Genomic DNA, 27,052 nt, shown 5'->3' with positions numbered 1-27,052 from the left:
ATCCGCGGCGACGAGCTCCGTCGTTAAAGATCGAGAGCCGCGCCGACCGTCTATAAACCTCCGCGCGGCGAGCCGCGTCTATAAATCCCGAGCGAAGACCGACGAGCTCCGTCGTTAAAGATCGAGCCGCGACCGGCTATAAATATCCGCGCCGACGAGCTCCGTCGTTAAAGATCGAGAGACGGTCCGGCGTCTATAAACCCTCCGGCCGGGAAACCGGGAGACGAGCCGGCGTCTATAAATCCCCGAGCAGAAGACCGACGAGCTCCGTCGTTAAAGATCGAGAGCCGCGCCGACCGGCTATAAATATCCGCGCCGACGAGCTCCGTCGTTAAAGATCGAGAGTCGGTCCGGCGACTACAAATACCCCGGGCGGACGAACGAGTACAAGAGTAAGAAACCGCGGAAACCAAAGGTACCAAAACATTTAGGCCCACTCGGGGAGCAGGTGTTAGTCTTTCAAAACTTGCCAGATACAAGCAAGTAGGCCCTCCCGCTCGGACTTTCTTTAATGGGTTAAGTTAAACAGCCGCTTGACGAAGAACACTTGGAGCATGAATGACTCTGAGCATAAGCGTTAAGCAAACAGAAGAATATTATGAGTAATAACCAGGAAGACGCAAGCAAATATAAATTGCATTAGAGGGAAAGCATGCCGAAACGGCAAGTACAAAGAATTGTACTGGACATGAAAAACACAAAAACAAGGCAGACAACACTCCTCACTCGGGGTCTTCAAAGTTAAAAAAGGCGTCCGGGATGTCGTCTATCATAACAGCCAGATCCGAAGGGGGAATGCTTAGGTCAGCAGGAAGGTGCCCCCTTTTCTTCAAGTACACCATGGTGACCTTGACCGCCTCGGCGAAAGTTGAGGAGACGTTGCCGCCGAATTTTGCGCCGAACCGCTCCGAGCGGAGGTATTCTTGGCGCGCTGCTGCTAGGCGGTTCGGCTCTCCCTCCTTATATTTTTTGAGTGCCGCTCGGGAAGCGGTTAAGGTATCTTGGATTGCCTTCAAGTCCACCTCGGCCTTTGTGCGTTCTGCCGAACGGTCCTCTCGCTCGGCGTTCAGCTGGGCCTCCAGATCCTTGGATCGCTGATCTAGCGCACGGACATCTACTTTCATCTTGTCCAAATCAGCTACCGCTCGCTTCTTCCGGGCAGTAGCGCTTTTGGCATCCGCTTCGCACTTCTTGACTTGGCCCTCTAGCCGAGCCACCTCTGTAGCCAGGTCGGCAGCCTTCTTCTGTTCGGCCTCGAGGGCTTGTTTCTCCCGCTCGGCTGTGGGACCTCCTGACACTTGGAGTTTTTCCAGGAGATCCTCCAACTCGGCTAGCTGATGGCTAGTGGCGATTTGCTCAGCCCAACGCTGTAAAGGAAATAATGAAATCAGGAACCAAACAGTAGCATGGCACGGGAAGAAAAATGAATTTACCTGAGTGGCCTGTTGCATGTTGTTGTCGCCGAGCTGCTTGGGCGTCATGAGGGCCACTTGAATCTGCGCGTCCTCAAAAAGCTTGGCGAGCGGACCCGTCAAGGTTACTTCGTGAACGGGGCTCGATGGCCGATTGGCGGACAATAGATATTCCTCCGATGGGAATCGGAGGGTGGTCTTGATGGTCGGGTGGCCGGCCGGTGCTTCTTCAGCCGCGGTCGCCTGACGCGAGGATTCCCCTATGGTGGAAGTTTCGCCCAACCGTCGTAAGCGACGACGAGTCCGTGGAGGAGAGCCAGAGGGCTGTGCGGTGGGCGGTGAAGTTACGCCGATCGGCGCTTGTGGTTCCCCCTCTTGGGTCGGCGGAAGGCTGGAGTCTCTTCGACGTTTTCGCCGAACCTCCAGTGGTGGATCCCCGACCTGGGGGACGCCCAGCTCGGCGGGGGCCGAGGAAACAGGATCCGCCTCAACCTCCGTTGAAGCAGATGGGGCAGCCCCCCCTCTCCTGCATCTGCCGGGCGGCTGGGGATGAGACCCCGCTCGGCGAGTTCTCTTTTGGTGGCCGCCTCAATTTCCACGGTTTTCAACTTCAGATGGTCAGTAGCCTTGGAGCGCCACATGACTTCAGCTGCAGTGAAAGAAATTAAAATCAGTTAGACAAAAAAGGCGAAAGGAGTAAAGAGTCCTTACTCATGCGGTAGGGAAGATTGGCCCGAACGGGAGACAACCCAAAAATGTACAACACCCCCTTGAGAAGCAACTGGTCGATCTTGTATCGCTGACCGGACAAGCAGTTGGCCGCATGAAGATAGGCCGGATCGCTTCTGAATTTGCCGAGCTCCGGCTGGGTAGGCACAACAGTCTGCCATTTGGTTCTGAATGCTGGCCGCTCGAAAAATCGTATGTAGAAGAAAAACTCCTTCCAGTGCTTGTTGGAGGTCGGCATGTTATCAAAAAATCTGAAGCCTATTCTACTTTGGAAGATAAAGGTGCCCAACTCGGATTGTTTGGGGTAGAAGAAGAAGTGGAATATTTTGGGGTCAAGAGGGATACTGTGCAGCTTAAAGAGGACGACCACCCCGCTCAGCAGCCTAAAAGAATTCGGCACCAGCTGGCCGAGCGGGATGCGGAAATAATTACAAACCTCCAAAATAAATGGGTGGGTAGGAAACCTAAGGCCGCCCTGGAATTGGTCTAAAAAGAAACAAATGGTTCCGATCGGCGGGTCATGTGGCCGGTCGGTCGGGTCGGCTATAATTATTTCATGGTCATCAGGGATCCCATACGTCCGAACAAGACGCCGAGCGCTCTCCTCGTCAAATCTACTCTCCATGGTCATACGGCGGGGGCGGAGGTGCTCGCCATGACTAAAGCCCCAAGAAGAGGAAAGAAGGAAGCCGAAAGACACTCGGAAACAGAGGACTGATGAAAGTTCGCAAGCAAGGGGACGAAAGGAGTTCCCCGCGAAAGGGAAAGGCCGAAAGGAAGGGAGAAGCTTACTGAGGGAAGATGGACATAAAGGATCACCAGAGAGCCGAAGACCACCAAGAGGCGAGAGCTGGGACAGCCGGAATGATGCAGCAGCAGCGGGCACCTTCGACGGAGAATGCGTGATGAAACAGAGAATGCGGCGTAAAAGGCGAAGACGAGGGCTTTATACGAACGAAGCTGGTCGGCCTCGTCCGTCGGATGCAGGTCACGGAAGACGAAGTCATCATCTAACCGTCCGTTTCGAAATAACCGGCGTCCCATCGTACGGATCATCACCGCCACGCGAGAAGAGCCACGTGGCGCTCTGTCACCAGGCGCAATTAATGCGCCCATATCGCGCATGCTTCGACTTGATGAAAAGGATTTGCACGATGTTCGAGAAGATTTAGACAAGCGAACATCCACGTTGAACGCCAAGACATCCAAAACGAAGAGCCGAGCGGCTGAATGGGGCGTAAGGGCCGAACGGCTCAAGGGATATTATAAGCGACGGCAAGGCGACGACCGCTCCGTTCGGACACATAGTCTAGTCAGTCGGACTCGCTGCCTCCTTCGACTAGACTTGAAGGAGAGGCAAGTGATCCGGCGGTAAGAATGGGGGGCCCACCTTCTGAAGGGTCCCATGGAGGGCTGGCCAAGCGGGTAATGGTCCGAGCAGAGCTAGAGATAACCCATCCATGGGCTTGGGTTTCCGACGCCAAGGCAGGAGGATCGAAGGGCCGAGCGGGTGGTCCGTTCGGCCAAGATAAGGGCGAGGGTACAAAGGTGGTCGAGCGGCCTATGCGCTCGGCTCGGGATATGGGACATCAACGGAAGCATGTCTGATGATTAGGCCGTACACAAGATCGCACGATGGAGGATCTCGCCGTCACATCATGGAGAGGTGGATACAGTAACGGTATGGCCTTAGGGATGTCCTTCTGACAGACCCATACCTAGGCATGATCGAAAGCAGGTGATCGCTTCGATTGGCGTGCTCAGGCTTCTTCAATAGGTCTATATAAGGCCCCCATTTCTTCACCGGAGGTACGCGCATCTAGATCTCTGAAGCCACTTCCTTTGTTATTCCTCGCCTGACTTGAGCGTCGGAGGGCCGTCGCCGGGACACCCCTCCCGGCTCGGTTTTGTTGCAGGTTCGCCGGAGCACTCGAGGATCCAGCAGGGAGCGCCACGTCCCCAGCGTCCGTTGACTCCTGATTCGGACAGGATCATATGTTTTCGGTCGTTATTTTGTGACCGGATTTAAATTCGGTAGTTAAAAAAGTAGAAAATTAAAAGTTATACCCACAATTAAATTACAAAATTCATTTATTAATTTATTTTATGAATAACATTATCAGCGAAATTCACTTAATAATTTAGAAAGTAAAATAATTTATTTGCATCGTTAAATTGGAGATCAATATTAATTCAATTTCAATCGATATATACAGTACTTTGACCGATTAGCCATAAATAATCTTGTTAAATCATAAATTAAGTTAAACTTTAAAAGATAAATATAATGATAGATAATTATTCAACGCATTTGAATACCATTATTTATAAATTATCTACAGTAATTAATTTTTATCTCCTAATTTAGAGAAAAGAATTGAAATTCATTCGTGAAAGAGGGTTGAAAGCTTTAGACATTAGCGATCGGAATTTAAATTCGATCACAAATTAACGACCGAAATTAAATTCGGTCGCTAATTTGTGACTGAATTTAAATTCTGGTCGCTAAATAGCTACCGAATTTAAATTTCGGTCGTAATAATTAACCCCTAAACGCCTTCGCAGCTACTACGCTCTTTGTTTGGGACCGAAAAATTAAAGCAGTTGCTAATTTTGTTAGACACAAACAATCTGTTGCCGGAGATTTTAGGCACTTAGCTAAATTTAAAATTACACAGAATTTAAATTCAACTTACAGTTGAGTTGACCTGAGCAGATGATCTCAGGCTGCCAGCAGGGACTAGTTTTTATCCAAGTTCCAACCTCAGAGTGACTGAGTGAGCAGAGCGTCCGAGCAGTGAGGCCGGTCGGACGAGGTAGACAGGCCAAGCAGGAGAGGCCGGTCGGACGAAGCAGACTGGCCGAGCAGTGCAGACAGGTCGGGCTTTCAGAGAGGTCGGCCGGGTCAAGCAGACAGACCGGGCGGCAAACAGGCTAGTCAAGGCAGACAGGTTGCCCGGGTCGAGCAGAAAGGTCGGATGGTTCGAGCAGACAGGTCGGGCTGTCAAAGAGAGATTGGCCGACCGGGCTAGCTGACAGGTCGGGAGAAGAACCCTGGCGGGCAGAGAAGTCTGACGGTCAGATGAAGAGACCGACCGGGCGAGCTGGCCGAGGCCTGCGAGTCACAATTTCCTTGAAACAAATTTGCCCACCTCCGGCTTGTTGGTGCAATATTCCCCAGGTCAAGGTTGACCGTGTTGACTGAGCTTGAATTGAGTCAAGCTCGAGTCTTGATGTTGTGGTTTCGATGTTTGGCAATACATGTAGTCAATACATGAAGATTGCAGGTGCAATTGTTCATGTGTGAAAGAGAGTCAAGTAGGTCAAGGTTGACTGGATACTTGACGGGAAAATCCTGGTGAGTGAAGCCAGGTGAAAGTCCTAACTGGTAAGTTAGGCAGAAAGAAAGTTCTAGTGAGTGAAGCTAGGCAGAAGGAAATCCTGGTGAGTGAAGTCAGGTGAAAGCCCTAATGAGTGAAGCTAGGCAGAAGAAAATCCTGGTGAGTGAAGCCGGGTGAAAGACCTAGTGAATGAAGCTAGGCAATTGGAAGTCCTGGTGAGTGAAGCCAAGCAGACATGAAGTCCTAGTGAGTGAAGTTAGGCAGAAGGGAAGTCCTGGTGAGTGAAGCCAGGCAAGGAAAACCCAGATGGATCAAGGATGATCGGACATCTGGTGTTGGGAAGTCCAAGTAGATCAAAGGGATTGATTGGATACTTGGCACAAGGAAAATCCTGATGGATCAAGGATGATCGGACATCTGGTGTTGGGAAGTCCAAATAGGTCAAAGGGATTGACTGGATACTTGGCACAAGAAAAATCCAGATGGATCAAGGATGATCGGACATCTGGTATTGGGAAGTCCAAGTAGGTCAAAGGGATTGACCGGATACTTGGCACGAGGAAATCCAGATAAGTCAAGGTTGACCAGACATCTGGTGGAAGTTCAAGTGGGTCAAAGGGATTGACCGAACGCTTGGTAAGGGAGTCTTAGTAGGTCAAGGGTGACCAGATGCTAGACACGATAAACCAACAGGTCATGGTTGACCGGATGTTGGTTTAAGGGACTTTAGACTTGATTTTGGGAGAAATCATGAGCTGGATCGATCAACCGATCGATTGGCTCATGCCCAATCGATCGGTTGATCGATTGGGCGAGTCTTCACGACAAGCCTCCTCCCAATCGATCAGTGGATCGATTGGGAGAAGTGCGCGATCACACAGAATAGCTCTGGATCGATCGACCGATCGATCCAGACCAATTGATCAGTGGATCGATTGGGAGGCGCGACTTCGCGTGATAAGCCCTGGATCGATCGGTCGATCGATCCAGGCAAATCCCGAGAGCACAGAGGCACTCTGGATCGATCGGTAGATCGATCCAAAGCCTTCCCGATCGATTGGGAGTAATCCAATCGATCGGGATTCGACCGTTGGCGTCGTATTTAGCTGCTGGCGAGCTGTTCTCTCGGCAGAACTTCCACGGCTTTCATCTCTAATCCTTACAGCGACTCCAACCACTTCTCCACAGTTCTCACGCCAGATCTTGAGGGTTCTTGGAGGCATTTCCAAGTCAAGAGGCGGATCTACAGCAAGAAGAAGAAATCTAGGGCTAGGGTTCTCTTGTGCAAACTTGTAAGCTTTTGCTTGTATTTTGTTCCCTTTCCCTTTCTTCTTGTAGTGTGAACTTGTAGGGCTTCTCCGCCTTCGGTAGTTATCGTAAAGGAGTGTTTTATTTAGTGGAGGGTGCGTGAGTGTGTGGATCCTTGGATTAGTCACCTCTTGTGAGGTGGATACCAAGTAAATCCTCTTGTTAGCGTTGTGTATTTTGTTTCTTTGTATTTTCTGCTGCATATCTTGAAGAAACAAGCAACGAAGAGCACAACGAGCGCACCGAGCTATTCACCCCCCCTCTAGCTACATAATCGGTCCCAACACGGTTGTGCTTCGAGGCTTACAAGGGTCGTCTGTTTCCCAGGATACAACGGTTGACCGTGGACTCTGTTGGTGTGGTTAGCACTAACGGTCTAACCCAAGTTTTGATGAATGACAAAATAGGTTAAGTTAGTTTCGTTGTTATCTAATACTCTGACCGAGTGTGCAGGAGAAGTCCAGACAGGTCGACGGGCTAACCTGATGTCTGGCACGAAGCCCAGCTAGGTCGACGGGTCGACCGGATAGTTGGCACGAAGTCCAAACGGGTTGACAAGCTGACCGAACGTTTGGCACGAAGTCCAGCTAGGTCGACGGACTGACCGGATAGCTGGCACGAAGTCCAGATGGGTCGAACGGCTGACTTGACGTCTGGCAGGTAAGTAAAGGTAAATCACTGGAGAGGAGTGACTGTGAGGACGCATTCCCGGGAAGGGAACTTAGGCGCCGATCCGACTTAGATCCATTTCGGAACTCTAAGTCGAGATCTTGACTAGATTCCAGTCTCGGAGAGACGGAATCTAATTAATACTCTTTCTGTTAAACTATGAACTGTGCTATTAATTTGTTTTGCAGGAGATATAAGTATCTCGGACAAACGTTTTCTTGCAGGAAGGAAGCTGCTGGAAATTAAGGTCCGAGCGTCCGGAGGCAAAGTTTTATCCTGTACTTAGATTTGTAATAAGTTTCAAATTGCTAATTGCCCATCGAAAGCACCTTGTGTGCGGGCCTTAGAGTAGGAGTCGACACAGACTCCGAACCAAGTAAATCGAACTGTGTTAGCATTGCTCTTTACTTTTCGCTTATACATTTTCCGCTACGTAATTTCTTGATAAAGTTTAAAATCGATATTCACCCCCTCCCCCCCTCTATCGACTTTCATGATCCAACAGACTCCACCAAGCATTGATGGTCACGGCGAACTGAGTGACACCCGATTGCTACCACGGGCACTCCACCGAGCAGGAGGAAAATGGAGAACCTTTGCTTTGCTTGCTGCCTTCTACCTATGATCGGAGCCTCCTTATATAGGAGATTGGATCAATGGCAGAGTTAATGATCTTAATGGTCATTAAGAGTCGAGCAGTGAAACGACCACAAATGTTGGTTGTTCCACTTGGGCAAATTTTGCCCTGGTCGATCCGGCATTCGTGTGCGCAGGTCACGCTCGCACACGAGTCAACTTGGTTCAGTGCAATCCTAAAATGGAGAACCTTTGCTTTGCTTGCTGCCTTCTACCTATGATCGGAGCCTCCTTATATAGGAGATTGGATCAATGGCAGAGTTAATGATCTTAATGGTCATTAAGAGTCGAGCAGTGAAACGACCACAAATGTTGGTTGTTCCACTTGGGCAAATTTTGCCCTGGTCGATCCGGCATTCGTGTGCGCAGGTCACGCTCGCACACGAGTCAACTTGGTTCAGTGCAATCCTAAAATGGAGAACCTTTGCTTTGCTTGCTGCCTTCTACCTATGATCGGAGCCTCCTTATATAGGAGATTGGATCAATGGCAGAGTTAATGATCTTAATGGTCATTAAGAGTCGAGCAGTGAAACGACCACAAATGTTGGTTGTTCCACTTGGGCAAATTTTGCCCTGGTCGATCCGGCATTCGTGTGCGCAGGTCACGCTCGCACACGAGTCAACTTGGTTCAGTGCAATCCTAAAATGGAGAACCTTTGCTTTGCTTGCTGCCTTCTACCTATGATCGGAGCCTCCTTATATAGGAGATTGGATCAATGGCAGAGTTAATGATCTTAATGGTCATTAAGAGTCGAGCAGTGAAACGACCACAAATGTTGGTTGTTCCACTTGGGCAAATTTTGCCCTGGTCGATCCGGCATTCGTGTGCGCAGGTCACGCTCGCACACGAGTCAACTTGGTTCAGTGCAATCCTAAAATGGAGAACCTTTGCTTTGCTTGCTGCCTTCTACCTATGATCGGAGCCTCCTTATATAGGAGATTGGATCAATGGCAGAGTTAATGATCTTAATGGTCATTAAGAGTCGAGCAGTGAAACGACCACAAATGTTGGTTGTTCCACTTGGGCAAATTTTGCCCTGGTCGATCCGGCATTCGTGTGCGCAGGTCACGCTCGCACACGAGTCAACTTGGTTCAGTGCAATCCTAAAATGGAGAACCTTTGCTTTGCTTGCTGCCTTCTACCTATGATCGGAGCCTCCTTATATAGGAGATTGGATCAATGGCAGAGTTAATGATCTTAATGGTCATTAAGAGTCGAGCAGTGAAACGACCACAAATGTTGGTTGTTCCACTTGGGCAAATTTTGCCCTGGTCGATCCGGCATTCGTGTGCGCAGGTCACGCTCGCACACGAGTCAACTTGGTTCAGTGCAATCCTAAAATGGAGAACCTTTGCTTTGCTTGCTGCCTTCTACCTATGATCGGAGCCTCCTTATATAGGAGATTGGATCAATGGCAGAGTTAATGATCTTAATGGTCATTAAGAGTCGAGCAGTGAAACGACCACAAATGTTGGTTGTTCCACTTGGGCAAATTTTGCCCTGGTCGATCCGGCATTCGTGTGCGCAGGTCACGCTCGCACACGAGTCAACTTGGTTCAGTGCAATCCTAAAATGGAGAACCTTTGCTTTGCTTGCTGCCTTCTACCTATGATCGGAGCCTCCTTATATAGGAGATTGGATCAATGGCAGAGTTAATGATCTTAATGGTCATTAAGAGTCGAGCAGTGAAACGACCACAAATGTTGGTTGTTCCACTTGGGCAAATTTTGCCCTGGTCGATCCGGCATTCGTGTGCGCAGGTCACGCTCGCACACGAGTCAACTTGGTTCAGTGCAATCCTAAAATGGAGAACCTTTGCTTTGCTTGCTGCCTTCTACCTATGATCGGAGCCTCCTTATATAGGAGATTGGATCAATGGCAGAGTTAATGATCTTAATGGTCATTAAGAGTCGAGCAGTGAAACGACCACAAATGTTGGTTGTTCCACTTGGGCAAATTTTGCCCTGGTCGATCCGGCATTCGTGTGCGCAGGTCACGCTCGCACACGAGTCAACTTGGTTCAGTGCAATCCTAAAATGGAGAACCTTTGCTTTGCTTGCTGCCTTCTACCTATGATCGGAGCCTCCTTATATAGGAGATTGGATCAATGGCAGAGTTAATGATCTTAATGGTCATTAAGAGTCGAGCAGTGAAACGACCACAAATGTTGGTTGTTCCACTTGGGCAAATTTTGCCCTGGTCGATCCGGCATTCGTGTGCGCAGGTCACGCTCGCACACGAGTCAACTTGGTTCAGTGCAATCCTAAAATGGAGAACCTTTGCTTTGCTTGCTGCCTTCTACCTATGATCGGAGCCTCCTTATATAGGAGATTGGATCAATGGCAGAGTTAATGATCTTAATGGTCATTAAGAGTCGAGCAGTGAAACGACCACAAATGTTGGTTGTTCCACTTGGGCAAATTTTGCCCTGGTCGATCCGGCATTCGTGTGCGTAGGTCACGCTCGCACACGAGTCAACTTGGTTCAGTGCAATCCTAAAATGGAGAACCTTTGCTTTGCTTGCTGCCTTCTACCTATGATCGGAGCCTCCTTATATAGGAGATTGGATCAATGGCAGAGTTAATGATCTTAATGGTCATTAAGAGTCGAGCAGTGAAACGACCACAAATGTTGGTTGTTCCACTTGGGCAAATTTTGCCCTGGTCGATCCGGCATTCGTGTGCGCAGGTCACGCTCGCACACGAGTCAACTTGGTTCAGTGCAATCCTGACCTTGGATTTGCACCCCTCCCTTGCGCACCACGCGTGAGAGAGTCTCTCCTCATGCATTTGTTCACATCCTCAATGTATGTGAATCAATATAAACCAACAAAAATACCTTGAAACTTTTAATGTGGGACTAAAGTTCCATTCACAATGGAGCCTCTTTCCTCTTCCATTTCTTCTCCATTCACTTATTCAACAAATTTTACGTTTCAAATTTAGTTTGTCGTTTCGTTGCTAGTTTAATTAACAACCGAAATAATGGTGGTCGTTAAATTAATGACCAAATATAATTCGGTCTCTAAATTTGGGATCGACTTTATTGCGATCGTTATAATAACGACTGAAATAATTTCAGTCGCTAAATCTGTCGTTATTATAGTATTTCCTTGTAGTGCAATTTTACTTTCACCTGATTAAGAACTTCTTCATAATAGAAAATCTTCTCCACTTCGTTGATCCAATCAGCAAAGCTCTCTATTGGTAACGTATTAGAATATACAGGCAAATTATTCCGAAAACTCAGGCCTCCATAATGCTCCTTCCTACCATGATGTTCTTGGTATGTAATCCGTTGGTGATAAGGGTTCTCGGATGTAGACTTAGATCCATGATCTAAGATCTCATAATTTTTAAGATTTTGTGTTGTCGTCGCTACACGCTAGGCTAAATCTATGACTTACCTTTGTAAATCATTAATCTCATTTTGTGCGATATGATCACGATACGAGGCTTCTTCAATCGAATGCTATTTGGCACAACTACAATCATGACTACGATGACTTTATATTGGATATGATGCTTGACTTTCTTAATCAAAACTTGTTAGCTGTGACAAGAAGGGAGTGTTTGAGGAGAAGGTAAGAAGAAATAACTATTGTCCTCAAATTTTTTCAAAAAAAAAATAATAAATATTATTTAATAACCTAGGATAATTTTTCAAATAATTAAATATATATTTATATAGACTTCATATCCAATTGAAAGAAATAAATCTTAATATATATATTTGAAATAAAAGAAATTCTAAAAAAATATATATTTATTAATTGACACTCAATTCTAAAATTTTTAAACTTATTCAAATTTAAAAAATATATAAAAATATAAATTACCAAAAATATTTAAAACACAAAAATATCTTAAATGCTAAAATAATAATAATAAAAAAAATGGATCCTCTGCATTAAGTATCAACTCAACTACGTCCTGCCCTGCGGTACAAGCTTTCAAAGCCTTTAAACTCAATTTACTATTAAATTGAGTATTGAATGAGTTGAGAAAAAAAAACATTCCAAGCATCACTTTTAGGGGGTATGTCTTTTAATTAATTAGTCTCAACGATTTAATGTCTAGTGCACAAATTGGCTGCACGGATATTTAATTAATTAATATTACAACCACGCAATCGAATAATCTCTTCATTAATCAAATAATTAATATAGGGCTAAAAACAATAGTACATTGTTTTTTAAAAAAAAGATTTCAATAATTAGACGCCTCCTTTCATTTTCTATCCGACGAGAAATGGGCCGACAAAGAAAAAGAAATATGGTGAACGGTCATTTCGCTAACTTTTAATAATAGCTTACAATTTTATTTTATTTTATTTTTCTTCCAAATAACCCGACTCCATTTACAGTGTCGGACCACATATAACACGATCCATTTCTTAATGGATCAAGACCCGGACTTTAACACCTTTATTGTCTATCCAACAATAAAATTATCTATCGATTCTACCTGACGTCCGTCCTGACCTGATGTATTATTATTATTATTATTATTATTATTAACGGTCGCCGGAATTCTGCTCCGTGTTCAAACATACGCCGCCGGAGACAAGCGCGGGCGGGCGAAGGCCTTGAGGGGCACGGCCTTAGGGAGCACCAGGCCCGGCTTTGCCTCCATGTCGATCTCCTCCTCCCCCTCCGGCAGCTTCCAGTCGAAGGCGTGGGCCAGCGTGCCCACCAGGTACTGCACGAACAGCATCCCCAGCAGCTTGGCGGCGCACGACCGCCGTCCCGCCCCGAAGGGGATGAACCCGAAGTTGCCGTCGTTGCCCAGAGGGTCGTACCGCGCGCCTTTCCCGCCGGGGAGGAACCGGTCGGGGTCGAAGGTCAGCGGGTTCTCCCACACGGCGGGGTCGCGGCCGATGGCCCACACGTTGACCAGAAGCCGCGTGTGCTTGGGGATGAAGAACCCGCCCACCTCGCAGTCCTCGTGGCTGAAGTGGGGCAGCATCAGCGGCGTCGACGGGTGCAGGCGCAGCGCCTCCTTGCACACCGCCTGCAGGTAAGGCAGATTGGGGATGTCGGACTCCTCGAGCAGGCGGTCGCGCCCCACCACCGCCTCCGTCTCGGCCTGCAGGCGACGGAGGATCGCCGGGTTCGTCAGCATCTCTGCGAGGGTCCATTCCACTATGGTCGATGACGTGTCAGTGCCAGCTGTCAACAAGTCCTGCAAGATCCAGATTATTATTCCTTTCCATCAATTTTTTTAATCTTTAACAAATTTTTTGTGTTGAGCCAAAAAAAAAAAAGAAGTCAATTAGTCTCTTCTCTTCTTAGGAAGAAGACTTACGAAAATGAGGGCTCTGACGTTGATGTCGGAGATGGTGGTGCCGTCCTCCGACACCTTGTTGGCCATCACTTTGTCGATGAAGTCCGGGGCGCCACGGCGACTCTCCCTTGTTCTTTGGTGCTCCTCGAACAACCCCGTCACCAGGGCATCAAATCTCTTGTGCACGCTGAGCATCTTCGCTTGAATACCCTACGCATCATGGAGTGGATTGGATTGGGGATACAATTTCAATGCGATTTAGTGCGATCCCACGGATTGTTATCGATAGGTACCTGCAGGTCCATCCACGCAATCGAGGGGAAAAAGTTGCCGACGTTGAACTGCGCGCCGCCGGTGAGCAGGTCGGAGAGCACGTCCTTGAACTTGTTGGACTCGTCACCGTGGTCGTCGAAGACCCTGCCGCCGACGGAGATAATCCCAATTACGTTGGCGAGGGTGTAGAGGAGCAGGTTGAAGATGGGGACCGGCTGGCCGGCGTCGTGGAGGCGGCGGAGGGCGTCGACGAGGCGGCGGAACTCTGCGCGGCGCGTGGGGGCCCAGTCGGCGAGGGCCCTGCCTCCGAGCAGGTGGAGGCTGCACATCTTGCGCATGTGCTTCCACGTCGGGGTGGCGTCGGACATGACCAGGTTCTGGCGCTGGTAGCTGACGTCGCGGGCGCTGATGGGGTCGGGGCGGTGGGCGAACTGCGCGTCGGCGGTCTTGAGGAAGGCGCGGGCGGAGGAGGCGTCGGAGGCGACGACGCAGAGGTGGGAGCCGAGGCGGAGCGACATGATGGGGCCGTAGCGGGCGGCGAGCCGGGCGAGGTTCGAGTGAGCGCTTGCGCCGACGAGGGGGAGGGCCCCGAGCACGGGCACGCCGCGAGGCCCAGGCGGAAGCGGGAGGCGCGACCGGGGCTTGCGGAGGAGCCACCGGCTGAGGAGGAGGTGAAGGACGATCAAGAGGGCGGCTGCGCCGCCCCAGAGGGAGGAGTCGATGCGGGTGGCAGCCATTGCTCAATCACTGCCGTTGCGAAGGCATTAGCTATAGCCATATAAATAGACGCCCAGATAGATAATGAAAAATGGGATAGGTACTTTAAATATTCCAAATAAAATATATAAAATTGGGTTTTTGAGGTTAATTTCTTAATCATGATTTCAACATTCAACTTTTCTAGAAAAAAAAAGAGTTGATAAGTGTCAACATTAGCAAACAATTTAGCATTAGAGTCTTACACGTAGCTTTCGTAAGGTTATTTCATTAAGTGACGGATCCAGGAATTTAAGTATGTAGAAATAATTTTTACATTAAATAAAGGACGGTATCTTTTATATTCATCGATGAAATCTCATAATATTAGGAGTTTCATTGTCGATAAAGAGGGGCGACCGCAGATGCTTCTCCCTAGATCCACCCCTGTTTTTGAGTATCATTTCTCCAACTATAATTATGCACTGGCTTTTGGTATATAACTTCAACTATTGTTGTTGTTGTTTCTTTTAAGATGTTTATAACTATGATTGTTATTTAATTTTTCTTAATATAAATTATTAGAAGTTTTTTAATTTGGATTTTTTCGATTAATTGAGTTAATATGTATAGAGTCTTTTAATACCTTTATTATTAATTAAATTTTAATGATTTAATTAAGCTTAAATTTTAATTAACAATATATATGTTTATCTTCACACTTTAAATAATATTGCAATTTTATTTCTCAGTTGCAATAAATATGAATAAAGCTGGGATGTCCAGTAAGTTAATAAATAAATTTATAATTAATAAATATTTTGATAGAGTCGAAAAGTTCATGACAAATTATAATGACGAATAAATTTTATAGTTGAAAATTCATTGATGGATTCTATATGTACCAGAGCTATCAGTTTAAAGGCACTAAAGTAGTAGATATATCTTTTTTTTTAAAGACATTAACAATCGTGCTTAGAAAGTTTTTAAAGTTTTATATTTATGTCAATTGACAAGAACTCATAACTAATAATAGAGGTCTCATAGCCATGAATATTCAACATAAATACCTTTCATGCACTAGCCTCTTCTATGGCATGTTAACTTTACAAAAATCTAAATCTTCTAAGTCCATCAATAAATTTTAGCCAAAATTTATTGATGAATTTAGGATGCTCTCTAATTAGATACATTCCAAGTCACGTAAGCTTATGCAATGCCTAGGAGTTCTCATGTGCCCTGAGCTATTAGCTTGAATGATTTAGTGATGGCAACGGGGCGGGTTCAAACTCGACCCTGTAATAAATCCGTCCCGACGGGGCGGGTTTAGGCCTGTCTAAACGGGCCTAAGTCGGGTCCGAGGCGGGTCTTGGGTTTAATCAGACTCACTCCGGACCCATATATATATAAATAAATATATAGTTAATTAATATAATTATAATTTTTCTTATATTTAATAATTAATATTTTAATTAAAATTTTATTTTATAATATTTTAATATTAAAATAAATATATTTTAAAATATGACGAGTCTAGCAGGTCTAACCCGGACCCTCCCCGCCGGGTTCACGGGGCAGGACGGGGCGAGTCCAAAAGGAGGCGGGGAGGATTTCGAATTTGTCCAAATCCATCCTAATCCGGACCCGTTGTCATCCCTAAATGCATTAATAGCAATGCTCAGAAGATTTTTTTTTAAGTTTTAGACATTTTGTCAATTTGACATACACCCATAATTTATAGTAAGGATCTCATAACCAAAAAAGAGACAATATAAATAACTTCCTTACACTATCCTCTTTGATTATATGATAACTTTATAGAAATTTAAATTCTCTAGGTCCATCAATAAATTTTAGTTAAAACTCATCTATAAACTTAAGATACTTTAATTGAACATATTCTAAGTCAAATAGGTTCATGCAATGCCTTAGAATCCTCATGTGCCCTGAGCTATCAGCATGGATGTATTAGTAGCAGTACTCATAATATTTTTAAAGTTTCAGACTTTATACCAATTGGCATGGGCCCAATTGGTACGGTGATGCCGATAGAGTTGGATTTTGAAAATCAACATCATGATGATATTGGATTTTGAAAATCAACACCACGATGATGTTTCAAAATCTAACACCATAGTTGGGCTTATTTTGAATAATTTGGTTTGATTTCAATTTTAAAATTTTTAATTCGGTTAAATCGAATAAATCAATATTATCAACTTCGGTGTTGTTATATTTCAAATAAACAATACAATTATGGTGTTGTATCAAAATACATCATCTTCACCACTTTATCATTGGTGAAAAGTTCAGTTGAAGTTAGGTTACTTTCCAAAATCTACCAACTTTTATATGCATGTTTGAGGGTAAAATAAAAGTCTAGCTCGTGCCCTTATCTAAGAAGGTCGCTCGACTAAAATTGAATAAGCTCTCGTGACTCTCTTCTAGAGTATGTAAGATCGCTCTGGATGGGCCGCTAAGATGAAGACTTCACCTTTTGCCACTAGAGGGTGAAATAATAACTCTCTCAATACTTACTTGTTTGGAACTTTTTCTTCTTTTGCATAAAAGATGAGTTTGTTGGTATAATTTGTACTAATAATCAAACTCAGATTTTGATGTATGACAAAGATTAAAATAATACTTATGATCTAATCTATTTACCAAGTGTACAGAACTAAAAGACTTAATGGAACTTGACACCAGGCTGAAGTCCAATTAGGTTTGGAGGACTTGATAACTGGCATATGAAACCAGATAGGTTGATATCTAGAAAGAAGTCTAGTTAGGTCTGCGAGACCTGACAATATTAGTTGAAGTCCATACGAGGCATCTAGCAGGAAAACTTAGTGGGTCAAGAGATCGAGGTTAAGTAAGTTTGTAAAGGGTAAGTAAGGTAAGCAACTGAAGGAGAGATCTAGTGACGATGCGTTCTCGGTTGAGGGAACAGTGGGCATCGGTCTGACATAGGGTTTTAGAAAAATCCAAAGTCAAGACCAGACAATCCTGAGCTGTCAAAATATTTATTTTTTCATATTATATTTGTTGTGCCAACTCTGTGGTGCAATAAATTGAAAGTTGAAAAAAGGGCTTTCAGGCGCCCGGGAAGGGTCTAAGTGCCTAGAGGTCCGAGTGCCCGAGTGAATCCAAGCGCCTAAATTGGCTCGAACCCAGCTACTCACTCTGATTGACTGCCGCACTCTGATTGGCTGGCGCACGTCAGCTTCTAGGTATCCGGGGTGGTCCAGACCCCAAGGAGTGGATAAAAGCTACTAGATATAGTTTTGTCGAGGTGTAGCAATGTCAGCAATCCAGACTCCCAAGAGTGGTCCAGGCGCTCGAAGGTGGATAATTCTGCAATGAAGCATGATCGGATAGGCCTTAGTCCAAGCACCCGAGAATGGTCTAAGCGCCAGAAATGCCTATAAAAACAGTTTCGATTAATAGCTTCAAACAATCAATTGCTATAACTTTCATACTCAATTACTGCTCAAAAAAGCTCTCTACGACGCTGAAACACCACTCCGACAACTACGCCCAAACTTAACACAAAGTCATCGGTATATTTGTATTACTTACTTGCACTTTAATTTTTTATATCGTTGTAATTATTCGAGCTTATAGTGGATTATCCAATGAAAGCATTCAGTGAGTGCGAGCCTTGGAGTAAGAATCATCGAATGCTCTGAGCCAAATAAAAAAAACTTATGTTAGTTATGTTCTTTTTGTGTAATTCTTTCCCATTGCTTTTTCTCGTATTTTTATGAAAAGGTGAAAAAATGACTCGCGCTATTTAACTCCCTCCCTCTAGCACTTTACAATCATACAGACTTTACTTTAAGTTTATGTCCCTCCTTTTAAGGTTTTAAACTGCAACATTACACTTTTGTATTCATAAATAATGGGATGAATTTACATGTAAATCTTATCAGTTCAACCATATAGAATATTATTATATTGTACTGATTTGATTATTATTTGGAACATATATGTGTTATAATAGTATTTTACAAATATAATTGTACATCGATATAAGATGATTAGAATATACTAAAAATCATTGATGATAAGTATTTTCATTATATGTTGTTAAATAATCAATGTTGTTACTAATCCATATTCATATAGTTTTTTTTTTTATTTTAAAATATTAAAGATTTTTTTCATATACTTTTACTTGGAATGGTCATGTATCAACGTACATCACTCAAAAATTTAAAGAATCAATGTGCTTCTTATGATACATGAAATCATATAGATCAAGACATTACAGAATTTTATTATAGTGAACTTTTTTGTTTTTGTAAGAATTTGAATATTATTGATAATATATAATATCCCCTTATACTAATTTTTTCTCAATATTATTCTAGAAAAAATATATTTGAGAGCTAAGATACGAGGTCAAATTTAAAGTAGCATGAAACTTGTATTATCAAAAATAATACAAGGAATTATTGCAAAAGATGAGAAAGAAGAAGATAAAGTCATCTCATCTTATATACCAAATGAGGTTTGAAATGCTTGGAATAAATTTCCATGGTAGAAAAATGGCAATAAAATTCAGACATTCCTCGAAATAATAAAAATATTTATCGCTACAAGTAGTTCTTATAATTATCAATGAATTTATTTTAATTTATAAATAAATGTTTTTGTCCACAAACATACTTTACAATGACCAGCCGATTGCTGAGAATTATTTCACAATAGGTATAGATGAAAAGATGATACTTTTGTCGATGCTCGATCACAAGCCATAGATGTAAATATCTAAACTTTATTTTCTCACATTTAGCAATGACTACTATAGAGGGAGGAGAGCTACAAATCCCATCACACAATATTATAAATGATATGTATTATGTGGTTATTGGTGGAGGCAACAAAAAAATAAAACTCTCTATACAGCATTCACTTTTAGGCAAAGGATGTATTTGATTGACTATTGTGTATTATTAGGTTCAAAAGTCGTTCGAGTTCTTCATCTAAGTGTAATTGTTAAGAGCAGAGAATTAAGAATAAGAGCTCGGATCACGATAATAAAATAGTCGATGGAAGATCAGATCTAGGTGGCAATAGACTATCAAGTTAAGATGGCAGTAGACTAATAGATGCAAGATTTCATGTTTCATTTTATGTTGTCTTATTCATTAAGTCATCCTTTTGAGCTTCATGATTTTTCAAGTCGACATGGTGATTCCGAGACACTAGAGCTATTGATTAATATAGGTTATATATCTTGTGTTTTGATCATAAATATTTTTGAATAAATAATTATATTTAAAATGGATGGTTTCGATGTGTTACTAAAAATTAAATTGATTGGTGTTATATTGTAATGGTATAGATTAGGATGTTTTACTAATATTATTGTGATGGGTGTAATATTTAATTATATATATATCGTAAAAAATAAAGAGGATTTAAAATTTCTGTTACTGATTAATTATTAACTACTGTCATGCTAATTTAAAAATCGAATTTAAATTCAATTTTGCAACTGAATTTAAACATTAGTATGTTAATTTAGCGACCAATTTAGCAATCCAATTTAAATTTGATCACTAAATATTAAACATTAATACGTTAATATATTGACCCAATTTAAAATTTAAGTTGTTAAAATTTAATGATTGAGTTTATTTTGTTCGCTAAATTAATGATTATATTGAAATTTCAATCGTTAATAGGGACCAAAATCAGAGCAACCAACTAAATGGGTTGCTAAATTCTTTTAGTGACCGATTAGCAACGTATTCGACCATTGTAAATTAATGATTTTCTTGAAGTGGTTTATAAACACTTGTAAAGCGATTTCATATCCTCATCTTCGATAATTGATGACATTAAGATGACATTAAGTCGATAATGATATTTAAGGAATTAACCACCACATAAGGAGTCGTCTCAACCGGACCAATTGCTCTTGAGTTATCACCGTACTCATGCTCATTAATCAAACAAAAACAATATCGCAAACAATAGTAATTTACGACAGACACCGTGTGTAGAACAAATTGCAAAAGAAAAATCCAAGAAAATCTTTGTCCTCCTTGTGCAGTTGGATATTGTGTCTATCAGCACGATTCAAAAATTTTATTAATTAATAATTTTCATTACTCAGTCAACTTAAATTATTTATTATGATTTTATTTAGCCATTCTTGTCCGTCACTTTTTTTTTATTCATTTAAACCAATCTTAGAATGAATTAGTTGACACGCGCTCAAGAATTGAGGATTTGGTGAAATCCGATCGACTTTCTTTTCATTTCAACTCTCTTGGCTACAAGTAATTTCTAGATATATATCATTATCCATAGGTTTCGAGTAGCATAAATTAAATACTTCTCGGTGAAAGAGAAACAATGTTCAAACTCGATCTAGAAGCACCTTTTGACTTGAAACAAGCTACTTGTTCCAAATTTTTTTCTTACTGCATTCTTAATTAATAAGTAAACCCTAAACCTCGACGTGGATTATGCTGGTTCAATAAATTGCAAACGCTAAGATCTTAGTTGATGCTTATTTTGGTAGTTGAAAAAGAAAGATTTTGACCAGCACATAAGGGGGAAAAAAAAATGTAAATCCTATTCTTTATTTAGGTATGGAATTATTTTTAAATTATAGACGACTAATTAATTTGAATTGAATTTGATCTGTCCGATAGTCAGTCGAGATAATGAAAGTTGGGGATGTGGCATTCCGCTTGACCGTGTGTTGACTCCTCGTGATTTTACAACCACAACTGTGTTAGTGCCGAACCAAGGAAGGGGTCCCCGGCGATGGTCCTTCGACGCTCAAGTCAGTCACCGATGATGTGTGGGAGCAAAGCAAAGTAGCGAGCAGTAGCAAAACAATAGATTATCACATACCTCCGCTGAAGCTTGGACCCCCTTTTATATAGGACTCCTGTAGCGCGCGTGCATATTTCCCAAGGCGTACACACTTCTCGAAACTTTCCCTGAAAAGATATATCAGTAAAGTGTCCCTGATACAATACCTTAATGAGTCGAGCATATCTCTGAAGTGATAGTGGAAGCTTCTGCCGTATGATCTTCTGTCTGAACCGGCCACCGACCATACCGCCTATCAGCGACGCATGCTTCCAAAAAGATAATGTCCAACTAGCGGTGTCTTTTATTAGGCCGAGCGGGATAGCTGCTCGAAGGATAACCGCTTGGCTCGAGTTCTTACTTTCTGCTCGGATGAGTGTATTATTTGGCCGAGCGGCAAAGTCGCTCGGCCGCTTTTCTGTTTGTGTAGGTTGGTCGTAAATCCGTTCTGTTCTTATAGCTCTATATAAGATCGAGCGGGCCCGCTCGGCGTGCCCTTGCAGATACCTAACAGTCTTTCTGAGCGTCCGAACCTTAGAACCTTGCCGAGCTATTATGATGTCGGATCGAATCTTCCTTATCCCGATCGGACGAGCGTGCAATCCAATTGGCCAGTGGTACAGGGACGTTTGACCATCTGTATCAGAATTAATTCTCCACCTTCAGGGTTTACATTTCATCGAGTTGAGCACGTAGAGATGCATGGGGAAAAATAATACAATTATATGGAACTAAATTGGATTTGGTTCAAACCACTTCGACAAATTTAACATTGAATCGAACCAAATGTGTATGATGGATAATGTGATTTTAATTGGGTTTGATGGAGTTTTTAATTGGGTCGAGTGATACATTGAGAAATAAGTGGTGCAATAAAACCTAAATCCTAAATCCACAATTAATCGATTCAACCAATCACATTCCCCGTCCCTACCTAACCCCATCAATTTATTATTTGGATGTCCACTTAAAATATTAAGGAATGAAGGACAAATTTCTCTATTAGATTTTTCATCCCACCAAATGCTAAAAAATAATATTAAAATAAAATAATTTCACAAAATAAACAAATTTTGAAGTATTATTTTCTTTTATTTGAAATGGCCTAAGATAAAATTTGGCAAAGCCTATCACTTGATAACATCTGTGGTAGAGTTTAATTCACTCATAATACAAATACAATGTAAATTACATCAAACATCTTATAATACACATAAGTGCACAACAAACTTACAGGAAATAAAAAATGATCATGTTGGTCATTCTTTATCTTTCGGCTTTAGCCGCGCCCGAGTTGTTCTCCCATGGTTGCTCCAATGTTCATAACCTTCATCGTTTTCTAGCAACAAAAATGGCGCAGCATGGATGAATGAAGAAGCTATTCACAACATATGGCCTCTTGTTCTTTCTGTAGCTTCTCCCATAGGCACAGTAGCAATCTTGGCATTTGATAGTGAGCAAGAATATAGTTGGGTTCACAGCCATCGTTGTGAAATCGATCGTCGTTCACATAGTTTACCTCATGCGCACTCCTGTTGTATTCTTGAATCCAGATTCCCATTGCCACATCTTCCAGCTTGAACAGCTGAAAAGCATGTATTCGAGGATGTTAAACATAAATGGCATAGTTGCACTAAGGAAACAATATTGGTACAGGTGATGCAATAAAGGATTCTTATTACTCGGAGATATCTCTCTTGGTGACCCTGAACAATGAACTTGGCAATGTCCCTGGATATGATGTATCCAGGACCATGAGCCCATGGTGGGTAAAATTCATCAGGCCATTCCTGCAGAATGTGATTCCAAAAATATCAATAATCCACTCAATATCATACTAGTTAATCCTAACCTCAATTAAGTAGGAGTTGTCTCGAGTAGTTCTACCTCAGGACTTATAAACCATTTACTATCCTCATCTCTGTGAGGTGATGATTCAAAGGATATCTGACCGTACAAGAGTGCCTTGGAAGCAGTTCTCTTTAGATTAGAGAGGATTTCATCAATTCTTACAAAGGCATCATCATCTGTTTTCATGATATACTTAGCAGGCAGAATTTTGGCCTGCGAATTAAGAAAGGAAGATAAGCTACTACGATGCAGAGAACTGAAATTTATCTTCTATTATCTATATCTCATTGCACATAAAGATCATGAAGCAAGCTGTCAAGAAAAGAATACAGTAATAACATGTATCAGATGAGAACCCAAAAATCAAGAATTATTGCAAATACTTTGACCTTTTGAAGAGGTTGTATGAGTCACAGATTACAGGATGTCCAGTATGAGCAACGCTCGTGTTACTTTGTATGAGACTTAATCTCATACATTAAGTCACTAGGTTTCTTTATAACTAGGACTATTTACATCATGAAAAATTCTTTAAGCATTCTGTCATGTGTATCGACTTTTTGACCAATGATTTCAAAGACATTGTAACTGTTCTATAAGATCTGCTGGATGTTGAGCAAGTAATTATCTATTCAATCATAAAAAAGGGATAACAAAAACAACCAAGATATATTTATCATGGGGATAAATGGAAAGATAACTGATTGATATTGCATTGAGCCAATGAACTAAACTTTCTAAACTATTGATGAATTAAACAATATAGAAAACGAAATTGTCAACTAAGCAAGTAACTTGTCAACATGACTCATCTTCATATGGGGCAAAACATTTAAACCACATAATTGTGTAGACATAGTCTTCATAATTGGAAAGAGGAACTGCATGTCAACATGAGTCATCTTTCAATTGATCTTTGTCTTTGGAACACTCGCTCGAGAGACAAGATAGGGGACATTTGATCTCAGATTCATGTGTCTCATCTTGTATTGCAAAAAGAAACAAAATGCAGCTAAAAAAGGCAAACATTTAAACATGCAAGGGAATTTCTCTACCCCAAGGATACAAGTGGCAACTGTTTTCAATGTGATTAGGCTGTAATAGTCCACAAAAGGCATCATCTGGATGTCATTGTAAGTTTGAGCTTCTCTCCATAGTTCCAAGTTGACTTGCTTGTTCTTGTGCTACATCTCATGGTGAAACATAGGTTAATTCATCAGTCCCTAAGCAGCAAAATATGATCATACATGATAAATGAGTAACTTTGACAATAGAGCTCCAACTGAATCAACACAAATCATTCAGACCTACTGTCTGCGCTCTATTTAAGTTCAGTTTAAATGCACTCTATTTAAGTTCAGTTTAAATGTATATGACTTACAAAACCAATTAAAAATCTCACAGCAACAGAACCCGATCGAACAGCTTCATATTGCATCCAAGACCTTCTCAAAGCCATTCTCTGCTTGAAGTTGTTTGCAGTAGAGAAAACCCCAACCAACATCAAAAGCCTTTTCTTGGGCAGTGGTGGAGCTCTGAGGATTTCCATATCGACTAAATCAGGATCCTCGGAGATAGGCAAACCGTTCATCAGCAATGAGTGAAGATTCAAATCACCACCCACCCTGACTTCACTGATCAACCACGGCTCAAGACTCTGCAAATAAGCCACTCGTTACTTATAATTACAGCCGATACATAATCTCGGCTGGTGGATGAGTATGTTTGGTTACTACCTCCCTGTAAGCAAATGAAGTTTCATGTCTCCCGTTGACGGTCATATGGAGTCCTTCCATCCCAGCCCATAATGTGGCAGTAAATGGAAGCCCCTCAATAAATGGAAAACCAGAACTTAACTGTGAGCTCCTTTTTGATGGCTCATGAGGCTTGCTATTGTTTGACAAACTCCCATTTGAAGTCTTGGATATCATGCTTTCGGCTAACTGCTCATTGCACCGAACGAGCCCATCGACTGTGCTGAATTCAACAAGTATCAGGTTTCATTGCGATGAATTGAATGACACACATGAATCCTCCCCCCAAAAGAAAATTTCACCCTTAAATGTCAACGAGTCGCCGTTATTCAAAGAAGCTACCTTTAGGGTTGCTTTCGATGGAGCCGAATCCGTAAGATGGGCAGAACTCCCACACGCCCCAACCTTTATCCGGCGTCCTCGAGTTCTGCGCAAGAGCAGGCCCGTCTTCGCCGAAGCTAACATTGTAATGCAGCACAAAAGGTTGAGCATCGGGGAGACCAGATCCAGCGAGCTGAATCCAAAATCGGCCACTGCCATTGACCCCAACGGGAGATCCAACCAGTGTCACCGCAGAGTCCTCCACAAACCCACACGGGATCGTGACGGAGCTCCCGCTTCCGCTGATGGAAAAAGGACAGCTCCTCTTCTCGAGCTGGGCAGCATCAGGGAGCACAAAAGAGGCCTCTTTGCCATCGATCCTCTCGCCCAGAGAGACACCCAGCTCCTTCCACGCAATAGATGCCTCCAACACACCGTCTGCAGTACCAGGGAGCGCGTCGGATCTGAGGAGGAGAGCGCGCATATGAGCCCACACGGCCATACTCGAGTTAAAAGTGCCGAGTTGAGGCGGCAAGGCGGTGAAATTGCGGGCAGGGAAGAGATCGTCGAGGCCAGGGATCCGGTGAGAGTGGAGGAGAGCAGAAAGCACAGGCGGAGAAGCAGCGGGGAGGGAGGGGGACAGATGCTGAGGGGAAGCGGCGTAGGTGGAGGCGAGGAGAAGGGCGTGGCGGGTTATGAGAAGTAGGGCGAGGGCAAGGATGACGACGCCGCCGGTCCATCGCCTCATCTTCCCCGCCGGCCGGCGGCGATGCTGAGGAATTAAAAGGTAACTGAGCTGAAACAACAAGCTGTTCCAATAAAATAATTAAATTTTTTATTTTTTATTTAATTAAAGAAAATTATTATTATTATTTTATTAATTTAAAACCGAAAAACGGAAAAGTATAATCGAAAATATCAAATTTTAGTGTGTCTTTGGCGCAATACACAAAGTACGTCCTTTTTAGTTTTAAAAAAGCCATTCTTCTTACAAAATTATCATAAATTTAAGAGTTTCCATAATAACTAAAAAATTGACAATAAATAAATTCCTTAACCCGAATAATAATAAATCTATATATTTTGGCAAATGGAGTTGAAAGGAATGAATTCCTCGTATTCGAATACTCTATTCCTTGTATTCGAATATTTTATTCCTTGTATTCGAACAAAGACGGGAAGTATTACGATGAAGACCGGAAGTGTGTTTGTGGTTAGGGCGTTTTTTTTTGTCTTTTTTATATAATGAAGATGTCTCTGCAATATAAATTCTATTTTTTCTATATTAAGAGGTAAGGGTGGAGGACAGATTTAAGATTGAATAAATGAGAAAGGATGGTATGATGTTATAATTGTAATGAGAAAGGACACATCAAGGATGATTGTCTAAAATTGAAGAAAAGGAACAAGGAAAAGTTCCAAAGACTGACGTCCTATAAACGCAAGAGTCTGAAGGCTACATGGGATGAATCATCATCCTTCGAATCTGAAGTCGAAGCTTTCTCGGGATTATCACTGATGGTCAACCATCAAGTTGAAGAAGATGAGACTAGCTCAAAAATGAGCATAGATGAAGGAGAGGATCATCAGAAGAAGAAAACTACAATAAAAGGGGAACATCAGAAAAAGAGGTAAGTCAGGTATGTGCGCTAACCTCTAAATAGACTTTTCGCTTTAACAAAGTACTTATTAAAGACTTAGTCAAATCAGAAAAAGAAATTGTTGATTTAAAAATACTGTTAGATAATTTGAACTCGGAAAATGAAAAGTTAAAATCGGAAATTGAAAAATGATTATGCATGCTTAAATAAATTTCAAAAAACAAAACTTAAAATTTATGGTAAATTAAATTGGTATATTAAAAAACATCAGGGACAACTTAGAAAAATTTTCAAAAGTTATGTACCTCCTGAATACTTGATTAATCCAGTAGGAAGGA

General features: G+C 42.6%; 2 protein-coding genes across 2 annotated transcripts; both read right to left on the bottom strand.

Moving 5' to 3' along the window:
• Window positions 1-12,421: 12,421 nt before the first annotated feature.
• Window positions 12,422-14,409, bottom strand: LOC121977320 (flavonoid 3',5'-hydroxylase 1-like). Its single transcript, XM_042529905.1, has 3 exons — window positions 13,675-14,409; window positions 13,403-13,591; window positions 12,422-13,279 (listed from the first exon to the last, which is right to left on the bottom strand). Exons 1-3 carry the CDS (start codon window positions 14,389-14,391, stop codon window positions 12,641-12,643), a joined length of 1,545 nt encoding a protein of 514 aa, XP_042385839.1. The 5' UTR covers window positions 14,392-14,409; the 3' UTR covers window positions 12,422-12,640.
• Window positions 14,410-22,258: 7,849 nt separating this feature from the next.
• Window positions 22,259-25,907, bottom strand: LOC121974446 (hydroxyproline O-galactosyltransferase GALT3-like). The gene is made up of 7 exons (XM_042525510.1): window positions 25,135-25,907; window positions 24,775-25,010; window positions 24,420-24,695; window positions 24,094-24,222; window positions 23,075-23,251; window positions 22,870-22,977; window positions 22,259-22,772 (listed from the first exon to the last, which is right to left on the bottom strand). Exons 1-7 carry the CDS (start codon window positions 25,859-25,861, stop codon window positions 22,566-22,568), a joined length of 1,860 nt encoding a protein of 619 aa, XP_042381444.1. The 5' UTR covers window positions 25,862-25,907; the 3' UTR covers window positions 22,259-22,565.
• Between the last annotated feature and the right edge of the window lie 1,145 nt (window positions 25,908-27,052).

This window comes from Zingiber officinale, chromosome 4B, assembly GCF_018446385.1.
Source record: "Zingiber officinale cultivar Zhangliang chromosome 4B, Zo_v1.1, whole genome shotgun sequence".
In the NCBI taxonomy this organism is placed as follows: Eukaryota; Viridiplantae; Streptophyta; class Magnoliopsida; order Zingiberales; family Zingiberaceae; genus Zingiber; species Zingiber officinale.
The sequence above is the reverse complement of the archived record's forward strand: the minus strand, read 5'-3'. Positions and strand labels throughout refer to the sequence as shown.

Coding starts and splice junctions, on each gene's coding strand:
- LOC121977320 (XM_042529905.1), bottom strand. CDS start 14,391: ATGGCTGCCACCCGCATCGACTCCTCCCTCTGGGGCGGCGCAGCCGCC. Junction 13,592..13,674: donor TTGCGTGGATGGACCTGCAG/GTACCTATCGAT, acceptor CATGATGCGTAG/GGTATTCAAGCGAAGATGCT. Junction 13,280..13,402: donor ACGTCAGAGCCCTCATTTTC/GTAAGTCTTCTT, acceptor TGGATCTTGCAG/GACTTGTTGACAGCTGGCAC.
- LOC121974446 (XM_042525510.1), bottom strand. CDS start 25,861: ATGAGGCGATGGACCGGCGGCGTCGTCATCCTTGCCCTCGCCCTACTT. Junction 24,223..24,419: donor TGAGATTTTTAATTGGTTTT/GTAAGTCATATA, acceptor CATGAGATGTAG/CACAAGAACAAGCAAGTCAA. Junction 22,978..23,074: donor AATGGTTTATAAGTCCTGAG/GTAGAACTACTC, acceptor CACATTCTGCAG/GAATGGCCTGATGAATTTTA.